A 20,081-nucleotide genomic window follows, 5' to 3' on the forward strand; every position below is an offset into this window, starting at 1 on the left:
GATTGACCTTCATGTGTTAAAGTAAAGATGGACTGTCATTTCTCTTTGCTTACTTGAGCTGTTCTTGCCATAATATGGAATGGTCTTTTGCCAAATAGGGATATCTTCTGTATACCACCCCTACCTTGTCACAACACAACTGACTGGCTCAAACACATTAAGGAAAGAAATTCCACAAATTAACTTTTAACAAGGCACACCTGTTCTTTTAAATACATTCCAGGTGACTACCCCATGAAGCTGGTTGAGAGAATACCAAGTGTGTGTAAAGCTGTCAACAAGGCAAAGGGTGGCTACTTTGAAAAATGTGTTTAACACATTTTTTGATTACTACATGATTCCATATGTGTTATTTCATAGTTTTGATGTCTTCACTAGTATTCTACAATGTAGAAAATAGTCAAAAATAAAGAAAACCCTGGAATGAGTAGGTGTGTCCAAACTTTTGATTGGTACTGTATGTAAGAAATGTGTTATTGAAATCAAAAGACTACTAATATTACAGAGCAAGCCATACTTTAACCAACTTTTGCTAAATTGCACCTACAGATGAAACATTATGGAGTCTTAAAGGATAATGGGAAAAAATAAATTTCGGCTAAGGTCAAAAAGTCACAAATATTCCAACTTCAATTCATTTTTTCTCAATTATGCTTTAAGATACAAATGTCAAATATATGTCAACAATTATATGGATTACATTTTGTGAAAATCCCCCAAATCGTGGTATTCATTTTATTTTGTTCTAGTTTGGTGAGGAATCACCCAACAGTCTTCTAGCTTGATATTTCGTTATTAACATTTCCGTTTGTTCAGACCTTAGGTTCTGTGAATTGTGGGAGAACCATTGCGTTGACCGGAGTTGTCTGGCTTGTTTATTTTCGGTGTAGAAAATGTGTTCTCAGCTTCAATGGCACCAACCCAAGTAGAACCCCGTGTCATCTCGCTGCATGCGTCCTCCGTGTCCTAGTCCTGTTTGTTCACTCTGGTTCAAAATGTTGTCGAACCTTTTGCCGAGTATGACCTGGGCGATTTCATTGCACTGACTGATTTTGAAGATGGCTGTGTGTGTGTTGTGAAATATGTGCGTCCTATATGCTATCCACAATAAGATGGCCAAAAGGATATGGCCTCGTTTTCTGCTCGACTGGGCTGCATCAGGGCTACTGACTGGCCGGGCGAGTGCTACACCACGAGAAGCAGAGTCACGGAGCGGATGTGCATGAAGCCTGAATGACCCTCTAGCTAATTTACTAATGGAAAAAATCTGTAAACTTCAGTGCCAAATCCCATTTGCCTCAACGTATTGAAAAGTAATCGGTTTAGTGGTTGACAATCGCTGCTTTAAGTTATATAACCACGTTTGAAAGTTTGAAAAAAATCAATTGCGCATCTGACTGCATCAAAACAGGAGGAGAGATGTTACACAAAGGAGCTGAATGTATCTGCCCTCTCATACACGCTCTCTTTCTCTCTTCGCATTTGGCTGATGCATCAATTGTGTTGCATGTACTCTTGTTGGAGTATTCTAACCAGAATGACTGTTCTCCCTAAATCATGAGCGGGTGAAAACTGCTCATTTTTGCCACCACTATGCCTTCGGAGAGGTAACGTTATCATTATGAAAAACAGTCATTACAATGTAATAACCTGGAAAAGCTGAGCTATGTTGCTGCAAAAGTAACATAACGTAAATGTTTTTTCTTTTCTGGATTTGCTTGGTAAAACTCTTAACTGCAAACGCACTCAAATAAACTGCTTTGTCGACAAAATGCAACTACTTAGCCATCCAGGAAACAAACCTGCGCTCATGACTCCCGACTTGCTCCTTTCTTTACTCCATGAGTAAACTTGCTTTCAATGGGACCGCACGGAATTTCGTGAATTTTCTTTTTCAGGCGCCATTGTCAGTCAGTCTCAAAGAACACCAGGTAAACAACATAAAAAGAAGCTAAATGTCGCTTATATCACCGACTGAAACGTGAATAAACGGTATCCTCTAGTTCCCCTTTTTCCCGTTTTCTGGAGTTTCGTCCACGGCGCTGTTTCCTTCCCTTGCTCCCTGGCTGAGGACGTTGCATTTCCCCGCGTGACCACTGGAGGATCCTGTCTCTGCTGCTCGAACACCGAGGTTCTCGGGGAAGCGTTGGGCGATTTGGATTGTGGGAAATGTTGTTTTGACGAGGAGTTTGTTTTGTGCAGCAAACAGGGGTTAGCAACTGCTTCAAATGTTCACTTCTTGTCGTTTATAAACGACTACAATCCCAGAATGCGTAACGGTTGTATATCGATGGCGGAGAGCAATGACTGAGGAGTTTGATGAAGATGTGGTATTTGAGGTTTGTGTTTTTATTCGGGCGCATATGTTCCGTTAACGTGTGTCAAGCCCGAGTTTGTATAGGTTTTCTGATTCATTCTGCGTGATGAAATTGGCGTGGTTGACCAGACTGTCAGAGTAGCTTGCTCGCTAACGTTAGCTAGCTTATTAGCATGGCCATGAGAAACGTTTACCCATTGGCGTTTACACACCCGTTATGCGTAGCTGAGACATAAATCCGAGCTAAATTGGCCGTGTAGCCTAGCCAATCCTGCCGGACTGCTAAGTAGCTTTTCTTATCATGGGACAGTGTGCTGTTTCATCATCATAGCTGGCGTGGAGAGTGTGTGGTGCTTTATGCGACGTAGTAAGGGAATAACGTTAGCTGTTCGAAACGTCTGACAGCCTGATGTGTCAACATGTGCGCCACCGATACCGTCCGATCATGCAAGTGAGTAACTTTAGCCCATCATGTCATGCTTGGATCGGGGTGTGTAATCATGATAACGTATTATAGGTGGATCTATCAAGGTAGGCAAATGGCTTGCTATCCAGATGTAGAAGCACGGAGATGTTTCGTTTTCTCTGATCCTACGGATGAGGAGTGTCCGCAGCTGGTTGGAAATTGGGTCAGGTGTCGCCTTGGTAAAATTGGAGCATACAATTGGTTATTATTTCTTAATTGTGGGCAAATTGTTGTTATGCCAGTGCCAAGTGCCAGTACGTTGTTCTAGGGGCAAACAGAGGAGAGGTAGAGATCAAAAGGCCCACTTTGCTGCTGCACATCTCTCTATTGTAGGGAGATTGAGGTGGGAGTCTGACCTGGGATGCTGTGATGCAGGACAGTGATTTGCTCATCCCTGCTGGAAACACTCACACACACACACACACACACACACACTTCCAGTCAGTCCCACTTTAAGCTGAGCTTTAACACTTGATCATGATGAACGCTCTTTTATGCAAGGATTTTAGATTATTGTGTTTAATTCCATTGTTGGATTGAAATAATGGACTTTGGAGCAGATTAGGTGTAAGAAACGGGTATTGAAAGAGGCAAGATGCTTAGGGCCAGGGGGAGGTTTAGGGATGGGTAGTTCACATACATAGGGTGTTCTCTTCTAGGCTTTTAACATTAGCATATCTTTGTTCAGCATAAGTTTAGCCCTTAGCTAACTCGTCCCATGTTTCCAAAAACCATAGCTAATCAATAAAAAACAAGCAGCTGCACACAGTAATACAATTAGTTGCCCATGACGAACAAGACTTGAGCAGAGAGAATAGATGATTTCCTTTTCTAGTTTGTCATCTGAGTGGCTGTTGTGCCCGCAGCATCAAGGTCTCTGTGTTTATGTATGGAAGTCAAGTGTGAAAGAGTGTGACTGAAATCTGCATGGATTGGCAAGGCGAATGGGAGAGAGGGTGGAGAATGAGCGTGTGAGTCCAGACGGTAATTAGAACGTAACGCTACAGCAGACCAGGGATGGTCTTCCTGCCACTTGCAGTGCCGGCTGGGTTGTGACACTTCTAAGAACAGCTGCCTGTGTCTTGGGACATCTGTAACAGAGAATTGGGAAGAGCAGGAACAAAAGCTGACATTTGTCTAAATCTCTCTCTCCTCTCCCATCCTCCTTCTACCCTTTCACACTCTTTTTTTTCACTTCCCCCTCCCTCTCTCTCTTTCTCTCTTTATCATGCTCTCTCTACACACTCTCCCCTCTCTCTCTTTCCAGAACTCTCCGCTCTTCCACTACCTGCAGGATCTAGGACACACAGACTTTGAGGCGTGTCCCACAGTGTCTCAGGAGGACGAGTGTGGAGGAGGAGAGGGGGGGACGACCTCCCTCCAGGACAGCCTGTCCAAACCCACAGTGAGTGACCCCCCCCCCCCCCCCCCACACACACACACACACAAACACACCCATCACTGCTACCATAAGGAACCCCCACTATGATCGCAGAGCCTTGGGGTGTTGTATGTGTGCTTGACCAACTCCCTGTACATTCATGCAGGCAGACAGAAAGTAATTACATCTGCTATTGATTCCAAACAATGAAACATATCACACACACTCACTCATTCACACTCATACACGGCTGGCAGACAGACAAGACAGGGATCATGGAGGAAAGAGAGCAACAGATTCAGAGCAAGGTATTTGTCTGTTCTACACACACACTACTGTCCCCTATTCCAGGGTTAGGCTCTGTCTATTTGGTCAAATTTCTCTATTAGTGCTAAGGGGAATTCCTAGTCCTGTTTAGGAAACTCTGTAAAAGGAAAATAGTCTTTCTGTCCTCTCTCGTGCTCCCTCTCTCTCACGCTCCCTCTCGCGCTCTCTGATTCACTGGGGCTGAATTAGATTACTGATATCTGGAGTGCATTAAAGTCTTCTACGGTCATGCTGTTGCGTGTTAGTGTGTACATGTATTTGTCCGACCTTGTTTTTACTTGTGCGAACATGTGTATGCCTCTGTGGTGTGAGTGGCTTGTGTGATATGTACTGTAATATACATATGCACAATCATAGCGCTTTGCTAATGATACCCAGCTACTGTACAGTATGCAGTCATTTAAATATCTTTAGAGCCCTCAAGCAATGTTTGAAACATCTTGAACACACCCCTATTTCTATGTAGGGGGACAGGGTTCTGGCCAGCGCGTGGTCACATGACTCTGAGTGCATTCCTTTTCCTGTTTCTCTAATTTTTCAGGAAATGATGTCACATTAGCCTCCTCCGGGAACTTTCCGTCCGTCCGTGTCATGCTTCCTCTCTGAGAGCCTGTTATTCGGAGGAGCGTATGGGAATTATTCTCATAGAGGACTCATCATGGATATAACCCGTTTAAACACCCATTGTTATTGGTCATTGCTATCATCCACCATTTTCAATTAGTCAAGTAGTCAACTGGATGGGGATTCCTATGGGTTAATGGCAAAGATATGGTTATTCCTTGTCCAACATCCTGTAGCCCAGATAGAGATGCAGTGTGTGCGTGTGCGCGGGTTAACATGGACGATTGCCTGGTGTATATTTCATTTCCAGACAGTACAAGGTTCTTTATGCCACAATTTCCTGCTGACTCTACCAATGGATATATATATCTATATATCTATATATATATCTATATATATATCTTTATATATATCTATATATACAGTGCCTTGCGAAAGTATTCGGCCCCCTTGAACTTTGCGACCTTTTGCAACATTTCAGGCTTCAAACATAAAGATATAAAACTGTATTTTTTGGTGAAGAATTAACAACAAGTGGGACACAATCATGAAGTGGAACGACATTTATTGGATATTTCAAACTTTTTTAACAAATCAAAAACTGACAAATTGGGCATGCAAAATTATTCAGCCCCCTTAAGTTAATACTTTGTAGCGCCACCTTTTGCTGCGATTACAGCTGTAAGTCGCTTGGGGTATGTCTCTATCAGTTTTGCACATCGAGAGACTGACATTTTTTCCCATTCCTCCTTGCAAAACAGCTCGAGCTCAGTGAGGTTGGATGGAGAGCATTTGTGAACTGCAGTTTTCAGTTCTTTCCACAGATTCTCGATTGGATTCAGGTCTGGACTTTGACTTGGCCATTCTAACACCTGGATATGTTAATTTTTGAACCATTCCATTGTAGATTTTGCTTTATGTTTTGGATCATTGTCTTGTTGGAAGACAAATCTCCGTCCCAGTCTCAGGTCTTTTGCAGACTCCATCAGGGTTTCTTGCAGAATGGTCCTGTATTTGGCTCCATCCATCTTCCCATCAATTTTAACCATCTTCCCTGTCCCTGCTGAAGAAAAGCAGGCCCAAACCATAATGCTGCCACCACCATGTTTGACAGTGGGGATGGTGTGTTCAGCTGTGTTGCTTTTACGCCAAACATAACGTTTTGCATTGTCGCCAAAAAGTTCCATTTTGGTTTCATCTGACCAGAGCACCTTCTTCCACATGTTTGGTGTGTCTCCCAGGTGGCTTGTGGCAAACTTTAAACAACACTTTTTATGGATATCTTTAAGAAATGGCTTTCTTCTTGCCACCCCTCCATAAAGGCCAGATTTGTGCAATATACGACTGATTGTTGTCCTATGGACAGAGTCTCCCACCTCAGCTGTAGATCTCTGCAGTTCATCCAGAGTGATCATGGGCCTCTTGGCTGCATCTCTGATCAGTCTTCTCCTTGTATGAGCTGAAAGTTTAGAGGGACGGCCAGGTCTTGGTAGATTTGCAGTGGTCTGATACTCCTTCCATTTCAATATTATCGCTTGCACAGTGCTCCTTGGGATGTTTAAAGCTTGGGAAATCTTTTTGTATCCAAATCCGGCTTTAAACTTCTTCACAACAGTATCTCGGACCTGCCTGGTGTGTTCCTTGTTCTTCATGATGCTCTCTGCGCTTTTAACGGACCTCTGAGACTATCACAGTGCAGGTGCATTTATACGGAGACTTGATTACACACAGGTGGATTGTATTTATCATAATTTGTCATTTAGGTCAACATTGGATCATTCAGAGATCCTCACTGAACTTCTGGAGAGAGTTTGCTGCACTGAAAGTAAAGGGGCTGAATAATTTTGCACGCCCAATTTTTCAGTTTTTGATTTGTTAAAAAAGTTTGAAATATCCAATAAATGTCGTTCCACTTCATGATTGTGTCCCACTTGTTGTTGATTCTTCACAAAAAAATACAGTTTTATATCTTTATGTTTGAAGCCTGAAATGTGGCAAAAGGTCGCAAAGTTCAAGGTGGCCGAATACTTTCGCAAGGCACTGTATATCTTTATATATATCTATATATATCTTTATATATATCTATATATATATATATCTTTATATATATCCTTTTTGCATGTGTCATGTCAGATAAGTCACGATGAGACCGCTAACTGAAGAGAGAGGAGGCAGGACGAGACAGCTAACTGAAGAGAGAGGAGGCAGGACGAGACGGCTAACTGAAGAGAGCCAAGGCAGGACGAGACAGCTAACTGAAGAGAGAGAAGGCAGGACGAGACAGCTAACTGAAGAGAGAGAAGGCAGGACGAGACAGCTAACTGAAGAGAGAGAAGGCAGGACGAGACAGCTAACTGAAGAGAGAGAAGGCAGGACGAGACAGCTAACTGAAGAGAGAGAAGGCAGGACGAGACAGCTAACTGAAGAGAGAGAAGGCAGGACGAGACAGCTAACTGAAGAGAGAGAAGGCAGGACGAGACAGCTAACTGAAGAGAGAGAAGGCAGGACGAGACAGCTAACTGAAGAGAGAGAAGGCAGGACGAGACAGCTAACTGAAGAGAGAGAAGGCAGGACGAGACAGCTAACTGAAGAGAGAGAAGGCAGGACAAGACAGCTAACTGAAGAGAGAGAAGGCAGGACGAGACAGCTAACTGAAGAGAGAGAAGGAAGGACGAGACAGCTAACTGAAGAGAGAGAAGGCAGGACGAGACAGCTAACTGAAGAGAGAGGAGGCAGGACGAGACGGCTAACTGAAGAGAGCCGAGGCAGGACGAGGTCAGTTGAAGTTTATTTGCAATAAAAACTTCACCGCCAACCTGCCTAGTCTCCTCCTTCAAATCCTGGAGTCATAAGAGAGTGAGATGGAGAGAAGATCAAGCGTTGAGGTTTTATGGCAATATGGATATAAGATTTAGAACACATACATAAATGTCACAGTCTCTCTCTCTCTCACACGTCTTTGCAGAGTATTTTTTCCATCCTCTCACACGGCAGACGGGGAGCACAAAGACTCTGGAATGTTCCCCTGGGTGACGCCAGTGGAATACTAAAGAGCAGGACCAGGAAATGAACTGTACTTACTAGTGATGTGTTGGTTGTTTGTGTCACTGTGTTTGCATTCCGCTGTCTGTGTTTTTCTGTGTGGCCCTTCTCTGTCTCCTGCCTTAATGTTTGGTTGGGGAATATAAGATTGAGATGAGTGAGTAGTAGAGACTGAAAAAGCCTACATGGGCCTCCCCTTTCACGACTAACACACAACACACTACCCTCTCTCTGGGGGGTGGTTTAGATACCATGTTCTGTTCCTGTTGTGGTTGGTTGTTTAGTGTGGCGTGAACACCCAGTCCTGCAGCTCAGACTCAGACCCATAATCAATAGCCCTGCAGCCTGCTGGCCAATAACACACTGCGTCCCAATCTCCCAATAACAGTCATTCAGGGTAGAAAACACACCCAAGCCAGTCTGGATCAATAGTAAGGGTGAAGTTGCTCGTAGATGCTGATCTTGGTTCAGTTTAGCATTTTCCACACTAATGGTTAATGTTAGGATTGGGAGAGGGTGAGCTGATCCTAGACCTTTACCGAGTGGAAACTTCTTCATGAACAACTGTAGCCTGGCTGGAACACTGAATCCCTACAGGCCTGGGTCAAAAATAGCACACTATATATAGGGAATATGCTGCCATTTGGGACTCAGCCTGAAATATGCCTCCTTAGTGGTGATGTTGTCTGATACTGATAGTACCAATGACCTTTTGGGATAGTACTACTTTCCCCAAGGGATAGAAAATACTGTGAGGAAAATAAGCTATTCTCATCACTAGATTGTGTGACTCGCTGTAGGCATTTTAATTCACTCACTCTTCACACTATATTATGGCTAAATGAAGGGGATCAGGATTTCTAATATAGATATTTTGGAGAATTTAGTTAATAGCAGCATATCAAATTGTACAATTTAGTTGGAATGCTCATAATTACTCTGTTTGTTAGTGATTAGAATATTGTTCTGTTTACTTTGTTTGTTTACAGTGAATCTCCTATTGGAGCCTGGCAGACTATCAACTAGGGGGGAATGGAGGGTGTTTGTGTGTGTTGGGGGGGGTTCTCTCTCACACACACACACACACACACACAATCAGTCACTCTTTGTTGGCGTCTCAAAGAGCCTGTTTCCTGGGATATGCCCTGGAATTAAGAAAATGTTTATTAGGAATGTGTGTGTGTGTGTGTGTGTGTTATGAGCGTTATTTGTGGTTGATGGCCAGAGCTCATTCCCCAGTTTGCTCTCACAGATGTAGTAGGCTGTGTCGTCTGCTGTTCGTATGAAGGATGTGTGACTTATTCATTTGCAGAATTATGCCTGGTTGATTACTCTGTTCCCCTTATTAGCTCCTGTCTCTTCCCCACCTGACCCATCCTCTGTTATTGGCAGGGAGGACGTCTATGGAGATTGGCTGATGCCTTGTGGAGGCGGAGCCCGTTCCACCAGGCTGCCTCTGCCCATAGGCTGGAGCAGCAGCTGGTAAGCGTCACCATGTGACTAACCATAGAACTTTAAGTGACTTCATCCCAAAGACACATGTTCTTATATTCGTTCTCTCTGTCCAATCCCTCTTTCTTTCTCTCTCTCCCTCCCTATAGGACTGTGTGTTTGGCCAGTACGCGGTGCAGTGTATCCTGGACCAGGATGTGTTGCTCCAGGAGGATGTGGAGCTCATCGAGCTGTTAGACCCCAGCCTGCTCACCCTGGGCGCCTCGCCCTCCGGCTCACCCAGACGAGACAACTCCCTGCCCTGCCCGCGTCTCCTCGCCTCTCCCTCGCAGTGGTACGCCCCAAACACAGATCCTAACATAGTCACAAACACACATAAATATCTACATGTTCACACAGCAGACACTAACATTCCATCTCTTTCTGTCTTGTTTTTTTTTTCTCTTCTCTCTCAGGGATGTAGCAGTGCTGGTGGGCCTGGCTGCAGTGTTACTAGGCCTGTCCTCTCTCTCTGCCGGAGCCTGCTCTCTGGCTGTGATCCTGTGGTGTGCTGCGGTCATGGGCTGGGTGGGGTTGCGAGGGGCGGGGCTGTGGAGACAGGGGAGGATGCAGAGAGCAGCACACGCCCAGGCCTCTGAGCTGCAGACCATGGTGCTGAACAGTAAGGCTCTGACCAGCCTGGCCCGCAAGTCCCTGAGACTACTACAGGAGACAGAGGTCATCTCTCGAGGGTTCACCCTGTAAGTGGACCATTTGATCTACTATCTATCTACTTCATCCATAGTAGTAGTGTGCATCCTCATCTTCCTACTAGTGTTGTAAGTGTGCATGCTAACCCTGCTGTGAGTTACGTACTCTGTCCTTAACGTTACTGTCCACTTTCACACACTAGCACTTTTATCTACCCAACTATAAGGTTAGCACTTAGGCTAGTACCTATTATTTTCTTAGTTTATCATTACCTGAAGGGCCCACTTTTTACCTTTCCCTGCCTGTTCCACAGCCCGTTCCTCCCCACCCTACTCTCTGTTTCACTGTTCAGTCTCTGTAGTATTGTCGGTAGGACAGCATTGTCACTGTATTCGTCTTTGTTTGTTTTGTGATAGCATTTTGTCATAACCGTGTCGTATGTTGTTAGCCTGTCCTGTTGTCTCAGTTATTAGCATGTTTTTAGCATGTTGTGTTACGTGTGCTTACCTGCCTTTCTGGGACGTCTGCACAGTTGTATCACATTTCACTTGTCAAGTCTGCTCGACAGGGTGAGTGCGGCCAGCTCCTTTAGTAGGGCGGGGCTGGGGGCAGGGCCACGGGGGCAGCAGTTGATTGGCCTGCGGAAGGCGGTGTATCGTGCGCTCCGCTCGGCCTTCAGAGCCTCCCGCCGAGCCACGTGCCACATGCTCAAAGCATATCCTTCACACACACTCTCAGAGAGGGGGGGTATTGCCAGACTCAACTTATGCAGGAATGAAATAATGCAAGCACTAAATATTGATTTCTATCTGTAACCCCTTTGGTGTTACACTTGAGTGAATGTGTGTTAGAGGATATATTCTGTTTGACCAATTTGGCAGGTCATTTAATATATGAGTGTCAATCTGTGAGCTGATGGCTCCTTAACTCGTACCCACGTACCCCCTGAACTCTGAGATCGACAATGTGACCAACTACGTGTCTGCGGTGCCTCTGAAGGAGCTGGGGATGGGCCTGGGGACAGAGCACCTGACTGACGAGGAGGCACAGGAGCTCACCGATGACTACAGCCTCCCTGCCCTCAAGGTAAGACAGACGGACGGACGTAAGGAAGATGAGATTGGGTTAGATTTGGGATAGAGAACTTGCTTTTATATAGATAGCGAGTCCGACAAGAAGGATATCCTGCTTTCACTGGAACAGGCCCAGATCCACGCCTTTTGCGTGAAGAAAAGGGGACGCAGATCGGGGATCCTTCTGAGAAGCCGGAGGCGAGTGAGTAAACTCCCAATGCCTTCCATTCTCCTTGCTAACGTGCAATCGTTAGAAAATACAATTGATGACCTATTATTAAGATTATCCTACCGGGACATTAAAAACTGTAACATCCTATGTTTCACGGAGACAAGGCTGAACGAAGAAACAGACCATATAGAGCTGGCGTGATTTTCCATGCACCGGCAGAAAAGAGACGCTACCCCTGGTAAGACGAAGGGTGGGGGTGTGTGTCTTTTTGTCAATAACAGCTGGTGTGCGATGTCTTATATTAAAGAAGTCAAGGTATTGCTCACCTGAGGTAGAGTACCTTATGATCAGTTGTCGACCACACTATCTACCAAGAGAGTTCTCATTTGTATTATTCGTACTCAACCAACTCTATAAGGCCATAAGCAAAGAAGAAAATGCTCACCCAGAAGCGGCGCTCCTAGTGGCTGGGGACTTTAATGCAGGCAAACTTAAATCAGTTTTACCAATTTTTTACCAGCATGTCACATGTGCAACCAGGGGGGGGGAAAAATCATAGCCCACCTTTACTCCACACACAGAGATGCATACAAAGCTCTCCCCTGCCCTCCTTTTGGCAAATCAGACCACAATTCTATCCTCCTGATTCCTGCTTACAAGCAAAAACTAAAGCAGGAAGTACCAGTGACTCGCTTAATACGGAACTGGTCAGATGACGCGAATGCTACACTACAGGCAGTGTTGCCAACTAAGCGACTCTGTCGCTATATTTTGCGAGTATTCAGACCCCTCTAGCGACACATTTTTTAAAAATCGACTAGCGACAAATTTGGCAACTTTTTCTGGTGTTATTGGAGACTTTTGGAGACTGACGTGAAAGCACGTATCGTTCTTACTCTCCTCAATGAGCAGCGGGTGCTGCCGTGGGCCTCACCCCCTTCCCAAAGCACTCACAGGCGGCCCATTCCTCGCTTAGCAGGCCCTCCCAGCTGCAGTCAGAGCAGGAGATGTTCACCCCTCAGCGTCCAGACTGCAAATGAATCGCGCATGCGGGAAGCCGCCGCTGGCTGATCCCGCCCTGGCTTATTACATTCAGGGCGGGATGTAAATGTAAAATGTTTTTTGTCTAAAATAAATCACTGCATTTGACTCACACAGCGTCAGTCACTTACTCACCTTGTCCACTGTGTGTTCCTGTGTGACATAAGCTAAACATCTAGCTGGCTAGCTCATCATGTCTCAGTCTAAACTGTACACTCAAAAATACAGAAAGGAGTGGGAATCGAAACCTGAATTTAAAGGCTGGTTGAAGCTGTTTATTTCTCTCTACTTTGCACATTTTTCCACTGCAAATCCACCATTCCAGAGTTTTACTTGCTATATTGTATTTACTTCGCCACCATGGCCTTTTTTTTTGCCTTTACCTCCCTTATCTCAGCTCATTTGCTCACATTGTATATAGACTTATTTTTCTACTATATTATTGACTGTACGTTTGTTTTACTCCATGTGTAACTCTGTGCTGTTGTATGTGTCAAACTGATTTGCTTTATCTTGGCCAGGTCGCAATTGTAAATGAGAACTTGTTCTCAACTTGCCTACCTGGTTAAATAATGGTGAAATAATAAAATAGAATATTGGAGATGATACACGGGCACACTGCCTGTATTGTAAGGCTGATTTCTACGCCAAACTTAGTGATGTAAAAAAACACATGACAACTCAATAACATACTCAAAAGGCAAAGCATTATAAGAGTTCCACCCAAAACAAGCTGCCATTTATGCTTTAAAAAATTCACTGCAAAAAAGGCTGAGGCCACCATGGCATTAGCTATCGCTGAACACTGTTCCATGCTGGCATGTGATCACATTGGAGAAGCATGTAGAGCTGCTTTCTCAATCTCCACTGCTCCTAAAAAAAAATGCACAGGATAAAGTGCACAGAAATGATTAATGGTGTTCTAGCATCATACTTTCTGAAAAAGTTGGTCGCAGATGTGGGTGACCAGCGTTTCAGCCTCCTCCTCGATGAGTCCACGGATGTAAGGGTTTCTATGTAGCTGGGGGTTGTGGTAAGGTACTTAAGTGACACCAAGCAGACAATTGTATCAACATTTCTGGGGCTTGTTGAGTTGGAGGGAGGAGATGCCAAATCTATAGCCCGAGCTGTTGTGGCTTTCCTCGAAGTGTTGTCTTAAAAAAGAGAAACTCCTGGGGATAGGGACTGACAATGCCTCTGTTATGACGGGGATTAACAATGGGGTCCATAAAGTGCTGAAGGAAGAGTTTGGCCTCAAATATCTGGTACTTATTTGCTGTGTGTGCCACTCTCTGCAGCTTGCTCATTTGTAGTTCTAAACATATTTAGGGTGTTTTTTACTCACTTTTTTTGTCTCTTCCACGACGTTATTCCTCTCTCCTACAGCGTCCATCACAATTACATGGCTAATTATGCAAATTAGGTGATGTCATTTAGCTACTTTTAGGACAGCCAATAGCTACTTTCCTTACTGAGGAGTTGGCAACACTGACTACAGGACTGTTTTGCTAGCACAGACAATGGCATTAAGGACTACACCACCTCAGTCATTGGCTGCATCACTAAGTGCATCGACGACGTCGTCCCCACGGTGACTGTATGTACATATCCCAACCAGAAGCCATGGATTACAGGCAACATCCGCATCGAGCTAAAGGCAAGAGCTGCCAATTTCAAGGAGCGGGAGACTAATCTGGACACTTATAAGAAATCCCGCTATGCCCTCAGACGAACCATCAAACAAGCAAACCGTCAATACAGGATTAAGATTGAATCCTACTACACTGGCTCTGACACCCGTCGGATGTGGCAGGGCTTTTTATTACCAACTACAAAGGGAAACCCAGATGCAAGCTGCCCAGTGACGTGAGCTTAATGCATTTTTATGCTCGCTTCGAGGCAAGCAACACTGAAGCATGCACGAGAGCACCAGCTGTTCTGGATAACTGTGTGATAACGCTCTCTGTAGCCGATGTGAACAAAACCTTTTAAACAGGTCAACATTCACAAAGCCGCTGGGCCAGACGGATTACCCGGACGTGTACTCAAAGCATGCACGGACCAACTGTCAAGTGTCTTCACTGACATTTTCAACCTCTGACTGAGTCTGTAGTACCTACATGTTTCAAGCAGACCACCATAGTCCCTGTGCCCAAGGAAGCAAAGGTAACCTGCCTAAATTATTACCGCCCCGTGGCACTCACATCAGTAGCCATGAAGTGCTTTGAAAGGCTGGTCATGGCTCACATCAACAGCATCCTCCCGGACACCCTAGACCCACTCCAATTCGCATACAGATCCACAGAGGTCGCTTCTTTGGGCACAGGGGCTATGGTGGTACTGGTGCCCCCAGTATATAGCCTCGTTATTCTTATTGTGTTTTTATTATTACTTTTTATTTTAGCCTACTTGGTCAATATTTTGTTCTTCTTGAACTGCACTGTTGGTTAGGGGCTTGTAAGTAAGCATTTCACGGTAAAGTCTACACTTGTTGTATTCGGCGCATGTGGCAAATAAAGTTTGAGAAAGATAGAAGGAAGAGATAATTTAGAACCAGGTCGATAGGTGAAATGAGGGTCATTGTCAGAGTGAGGGTGTTAGCTACTCTGTTTGTCCCTGTGGGCTTGCCGTCCTCCAGGTGCTGTTCCAGTTGTGGGTTGGGCAGAGTTCAGAATGTTTCCGCCGATTGGCCCTGCTGCTGTCACCACGACGACTGGAGGAGCCCAGGGAAGACTGGGTTAAAGGTGAAACCCCTCCTCCGCCCATACACCGCTCTGTTGCCACGGTGACACAGCCTCTCCACGGTGCCCTGGCCGGTTGCCTGGGCGACATGCAGCGTAGCTACGAGTTCCACCGGTACTTTGAGACGCAGCGCCGGACGCAGGGCTCGGACAGGGTGGGGCGCGCTCAGCAGAAATGCAGAGAGCTCAACACACTGCACACGTCTGTACGCAGCCTGCAGCTGCATCTCAGGGCCCTGCTCAACGAGTAAGTCAAACCTAACCCCTTACTGAACCCTCGCCCTCCTAACCCTAACACCTGTTACTCCATACCCTCCTCACCCCTCAGTCTAAAGGCGTCAGTATGCTTCAGTTCGGCTGGCGTGAAACGAACGAGAGTGCTCGCATACTCCCTTAAAGAACCTTCGCTTGAAAAACGGGAAAAAAAATTGTCTGAATTAATGTAAGATAACTCAATAAATGTGTCATTAATTTTGACGTTTTTGCAGAGGAGATCTTAGTCACACAATTTTACATCTAACTAAGATGTTTGGTGCAGTATTTTTCAATGAAAAAATGTCCATGAAAACAAGTTGTCTCTCATTGAATGACAACAGAAACTTCATTGAAGAATCCCTATTGTTGACCAATCTCTGACCAAGGGATATAATACTGACTTCGGCTTGCCTTGAGGAAAGATGTTGTGTGCTGAAGTCCAAAACCAACTAAAGCATCACAAAATGTAGTCATAATATATGCACAAACTCGTCCGAACTGTTTCGGCTGGAAAGCATGTGGACGCCTTTAGCCCCCTTTCCTTACCCCTCACCCCATCCTCTCCTCACTCCTCCTCCCCTAACCCCTCCTCCCCAAACCCTCATCTCACCTCCTCTTCTCCCCACTAGGATGATTATCCTGGAGGATGACCTGGAGAAGCTGATGGTGACTAAAGAGGCGGTGGAGGTGACTGTGGAGGGCTACCAGGACCTCCAGGAGCGTCTCGGCCACCTGCAGCCCCACATGCAGGCCAGCGCCGGATGCTGGGAGGACACCGTGGGCCAAGTGGAGCGCATGCTGAGGAGAGCTAACACCTGCCCAGGTGAAGAACACACACTACCTTTATTAGGCTTAGGTAGTTAGCGCAGCTGACCAGTTGAGAGCTGACGGGCCCTGATATTGGGTCTGAATACTGCACCCCCCCCGGGTTTCCATGGTTACAGTGGAAGGGTTATTTTTAGTCAGTACTTCCTCCCCCCCGCCCAGCCTAGAGACTATTCAGAGTCAGTGAGGAAGTGGCTCCTTCAAATATAGGATTAGAACCAGACCTCGCAGGGAAGGGAGGGAGGGAACAATGGCCTAGTTTCACCACAGACTGTTTCAGCACATTTTAGAGGTCTACTCTTTGGGAGCAGGGAGCAAGTTGTGTACACACACACTCCATTTGAGTGTGTGTGTGTGTACACATACCTGTATGTGTGTGTAATACATTCTATCAATCCTTTCTCTTTCAGGAACTCCTGATGGTCCAGAGCAGTGTCTCCCTCCTGTGCCATGCACACCTGCCCCAACCTACACCCTCATCCTGGACAGGGACCCCGTGCCTGAGGAGCAGGTACTGAACCTCACCACTCACTGTGGATCTACACACACACACTCAACTAGGTGCCATTAGTGTCTTTATGTGTAATGGGTCTTTCCTGCCCTCTGATTGGCCAGGAGCTGGAAGCGTACGTTTCAGACTCAGAGGATGAGAACGGGTGGGCGGGGTCGGTGGTTGACATGCTGTCTCCCGAGGAACGAGAGCGCCAGCGGCGGGAGAGGGAGGAGTCTCGGCGCGTCCTATCGGAGCTCAAAGCCGTACTGGGCCAGCGGGCGTCCGAGGGCGAGAGGAGGAAGTGGAAACAGCTGCTCTTCAACGACCAAGGTCTCGCTCCGCTTACCTACAATGCACCGCTCAGCCTCTGCCGCTCCTTCAGTTCTCTCTCTCTTTCATGTGATTATTTAATGATGTGTTTCTTTTGTCTCCTAGCGGCGGTGATGCCTATCGTTTCCGCGGAAACTTCTATAGAATATCAGATGCCCTCCGACCCATTGGACGCTCTGACCCTTGTGGGCGTAGCCAATCCAGGTGTCGCCGAGGGAAACCACCTATCGGAAAGGCTGAACAACGAGGAGGAAGACTGGATCAGGGACGAGCGCCCCCTCACAGAGGCAGAGGAAAAAGCACTTACAGAGTTCTGCTGTGGTGAGGCAGAGGAAAAGGGGGAGGAGGGTGAAGGTTGGGCTTCTGTCCCAGCCGGGACGGGCAAGGCGCTCTACCAATACGACGGGCTGCCTGACGAGGGGGCGGGACTGAATGGGCCCGACCTATTGCAGCCACGGGTCCCCACCATCACGGTGATGGACAGGCTGACGGAACTACACGGCTCGGCGGCGCTCAGCTTTAATTCAGCCCTCGCCGCCCAGGTGGCAGCACATTCATATACCTTCGCCAACATGGAGGAGCAGACGTTTGGAGACAGCGGAGAAGAGGATGAGGGAGAGAAGCGTTCGCTGCCTGATGGACAGACATGTGAGAAGGACTAGTGTCTAAACCCTCCTGCTTTACGGAGCTTTGAACAGAATAGTAATGGACAGACAGGCTCCTGTATTTATGTCTGACCCCACTCCTGGGTTATTTATTGCGGCTGTCCGTTTCCTTGGCTCCATGGGTCTCTGTCATGTCTTCATCGGTGTGTGTGTGTGTGTGAGTGTGTGTGCATGATTGGGTGAGTGAGAAAGCATTGTGTGTATGCGATGTCTGACTTGTGTTTGTGAGTTTTAAGAAGAGCACTACACCACTTTATGTTCCACTCCTCCACCCATGCGTCCCTACTTCACCCACAATCCCCCTGTGGCCGCTCTCCTGTGCTACTCAGGTACCAGAACCACAAGACAAACTCTGACCTCACCGTCACAAGGTCTTCAGTTTAACCTTAAGGATCCCCTGTAGCTATTGGAGGCAGAGAGACTTGGTTATAGCATCCATTATATTTTCTCTAACTATTGACCAGTACCTTTCCGTGGTATGTTCACGTTGCTCTAACAGTTTAGCATATTGATGTCTGAGTCAAAAAGCCTGATTTAACTAAATGATTATTATAATTTTTACCACATCACTCCCTATATGACTCCTGTATTGACAGGCAGAGTCTGATGTGTGGTTGCTCTATTGAACGTGTGCACGGCAGCCCAGGGCAGAATGCTCAGGTACTGAATCACTGACTGAGGGCTGAATGTAAGATGTTTCTATATATATATATATATATATATATATATATATATATATATATATATATATATATATATATATATATATATATATATATATATATATATATATATATATATACACATACACATATACACACACACACAGATGTTACTGCACACACACCACGCTGTAAAAGGAGAAGGAGAGGTACATTTCAAAGAGAGCAGGGCAAAGGTATTTTTATTATTACTGTTTTATTTCTGGTCTGCCTCTCTGAGTCTGCATTTCTACGCACTCCCCGCCTCACTAGGAATGGCCCTATAACTGCAAAGATGTGTTGGCTAAAACACCTGTCACTCAACCTACAGCAACCAATGAGCAGACGGAGACTTCAGAGAGAAGGGTGGACATAGTTGACCTTGTTAAATGGACTAGCCTACCAGATTTTGAAATATTTTAACATGTTATGTTTTTATTTGAGAGATGAATATGGTCAGACAGTAGATTGCTGTGAAATGAAATTCATCCCCATCCACTAATGAACCAAACACATTCATAGTGCTTATTTCCCCAATGGTCTCGTCAAGTGCTCATCTGATGAGAGGATGATAACTGGGTGATTATTGAGGTAAAGTGTTCTACTACCTCGTGCCACCCCTACTGCACCTATTATGAAATCTGTTCCGCGGGTGTCTGTAGCTACTACATGTATCTCTGATCTGAATGGTCTGCTGTGTCAGAACGTTTTGGTTCTGTCTTGTGTACATCTGTAAATGTTTCCATGGAGATTGTACCACTGCATCTGGAGCGGCAGGTAGCCTAGTGGTTAGAGCGTTGGGCCAGTAACTGAAAGGTTGCTGGATAGCATCCCCGAGCTGACAAGGTTCAAATCTGTCGTTCTGCCCCTGAACAAGGCAGTTAATCCACTGTTCCCCGGTAGGCCATCATTGTAAGTAAGAATGTGTTCTTAACTGACTTGCCTAGTTAAATAAAGGTTACATTAAATATATATATAAAAAATCTCTCTCCCCTGTCTCAGCATCTGTGTTTCCATAACGCTCACTAGAATGTGATTCAACTCCATTGATTTGGGACAGTTATTACAGAGTGTCCTGGAATGCTACTATCGTTGATTACAATTAATTAGAGTGATGATCGATGATGATGATCGAAGGACAGCATGTGCTTATTGACTGCACAGATGATTCCACTTGTGTGTGTGTCCGGGGGTGTCTGACCCCCCCTCCCCTCCACCCACCGTGTCTGCCTTGTCTTGCCTTCCAGCCCTCTCCCATATGTCCCCTTCCTGAAGTGAGTTCTGCCCCTCCTGCATTTCATTTGTAAAATAAAATGCTATTCTGGAGCTGACTGTCTTTTGTCTCTCTCTTTTTAGATTGGTCTCTCTTTCTCTCAGCTGCCTGAGACTGACTCTAATCCCAGGGGGAAGGAGGTTAGGAGGGGAGTGGTAGGGGGTGAGGGTCAGCGTAGTGTGAGGGTTACCTGATCTTTTGTGGAGTCTCACATTTGCCTGACCTAGAACAGCTGGTGATCCCTGTAAGACCCTGACCCCAGCCTGCAGTCAC

The 20,081-nt window shown here is 45.8% G+C and overlaps 2 protein-coding genes across 10 annotated transcripts in view; one reads left to right on the top strand and one right to left on the bottom strand.

Moving 5' to 3' along the window:
* LOC110500037 (FYVE, RhoGEF and PH domain-containing protein 6) overlaps positions 1-2,100 on the bottom strand; it is a 33,349-nt gene extending 31,249 nt beyond the window's left edge. For 2 of the 4 annotated variants that reach the window (XR_016490190.1, XM_036957327.2), the window contains exon 1: positions 1,803-2,099. Coding sequence is in view for 2 of the 4 variants with exons in the window: in XM_036957327.2 (XP_036813222.2) it covers positions 1,803-1,812 (10 nt within the window). In the remaining 2 variants the exon portion in view is untranslated. Of the gene's footprint in view, positions 1-818; positions 1,198-1,802 lie in introns of those variants that run through there. The other 2 variants (XM_090213894.1, XM_090213895.1) reach the window with 2 other exon arrangements.
* On the top strand, positions 1,481-19,861 carry LOC110500038 (vezatin). 6 transcript variants are annotated; one of them, XM_090213901.1, is made up of 12 exons: positions 1,481-1,607; positions 4,051-4,188; positions 9,490-9,579; positions 9,699-9,883; positions 10,005-10,289; positions 10,796-10,953; positions 11,177-11,325; positions 15,164-15,513; positions 16,151-16,344; positions 16,757-16,857; positions 16,962-17,169; positions 17,275-19,861. In XM_090213901.1, the coding sequence occupies exons 5-12, from the start codon at positions 10,108-10,110 to the stop codon at positions 17,829-17,831; spliced, it is 1,899 nt and encodes a 632-aa protein (XP_090070027.1). In that variant the 5' UTR covers positions 1,481-1,607; positions 4,051-4,188; positions 9,490-9,579; positions 9,699-9,883; positions 10,005-10,107; the 3' UTR covers positions 17,832-19,861. The 6 variants fall into 6 exon arrangements, with proteins under 6 accessions (XP_090070027.1, XP_090070023.1, XP_090070026.1 ...); XM_090213897.1 differs by lacking the exon at positions 1,481-1,607 and adding an exon at positions 2,138-2,339; XM_090213900.1 differs by lacking the exon at positions 1,481-1,607 and adding an exon at positions 2,138-2,339 and having other exon boundaries at positions 10,808-10,953.
* Positions 19,862-20,081: the final 220 nt, after the last annotated feature.

This window comes from Oncorhynchus mykiss, chromosome 21 (assembly GCF_057628025.1).
Source record: "Oncorhynchus mykiss isolate SJ-2025 chromosome 21, ASM5762802v1, whole genome shotgun sequence".
In the NCBI taxonomy this organism is placed as follows: Eukaryota; Metazoa; Chordata; class Actinopteri; order Salmoniformes; family Salmonidae; genus Oncorhynchus; species Oncorhynchus mykiss.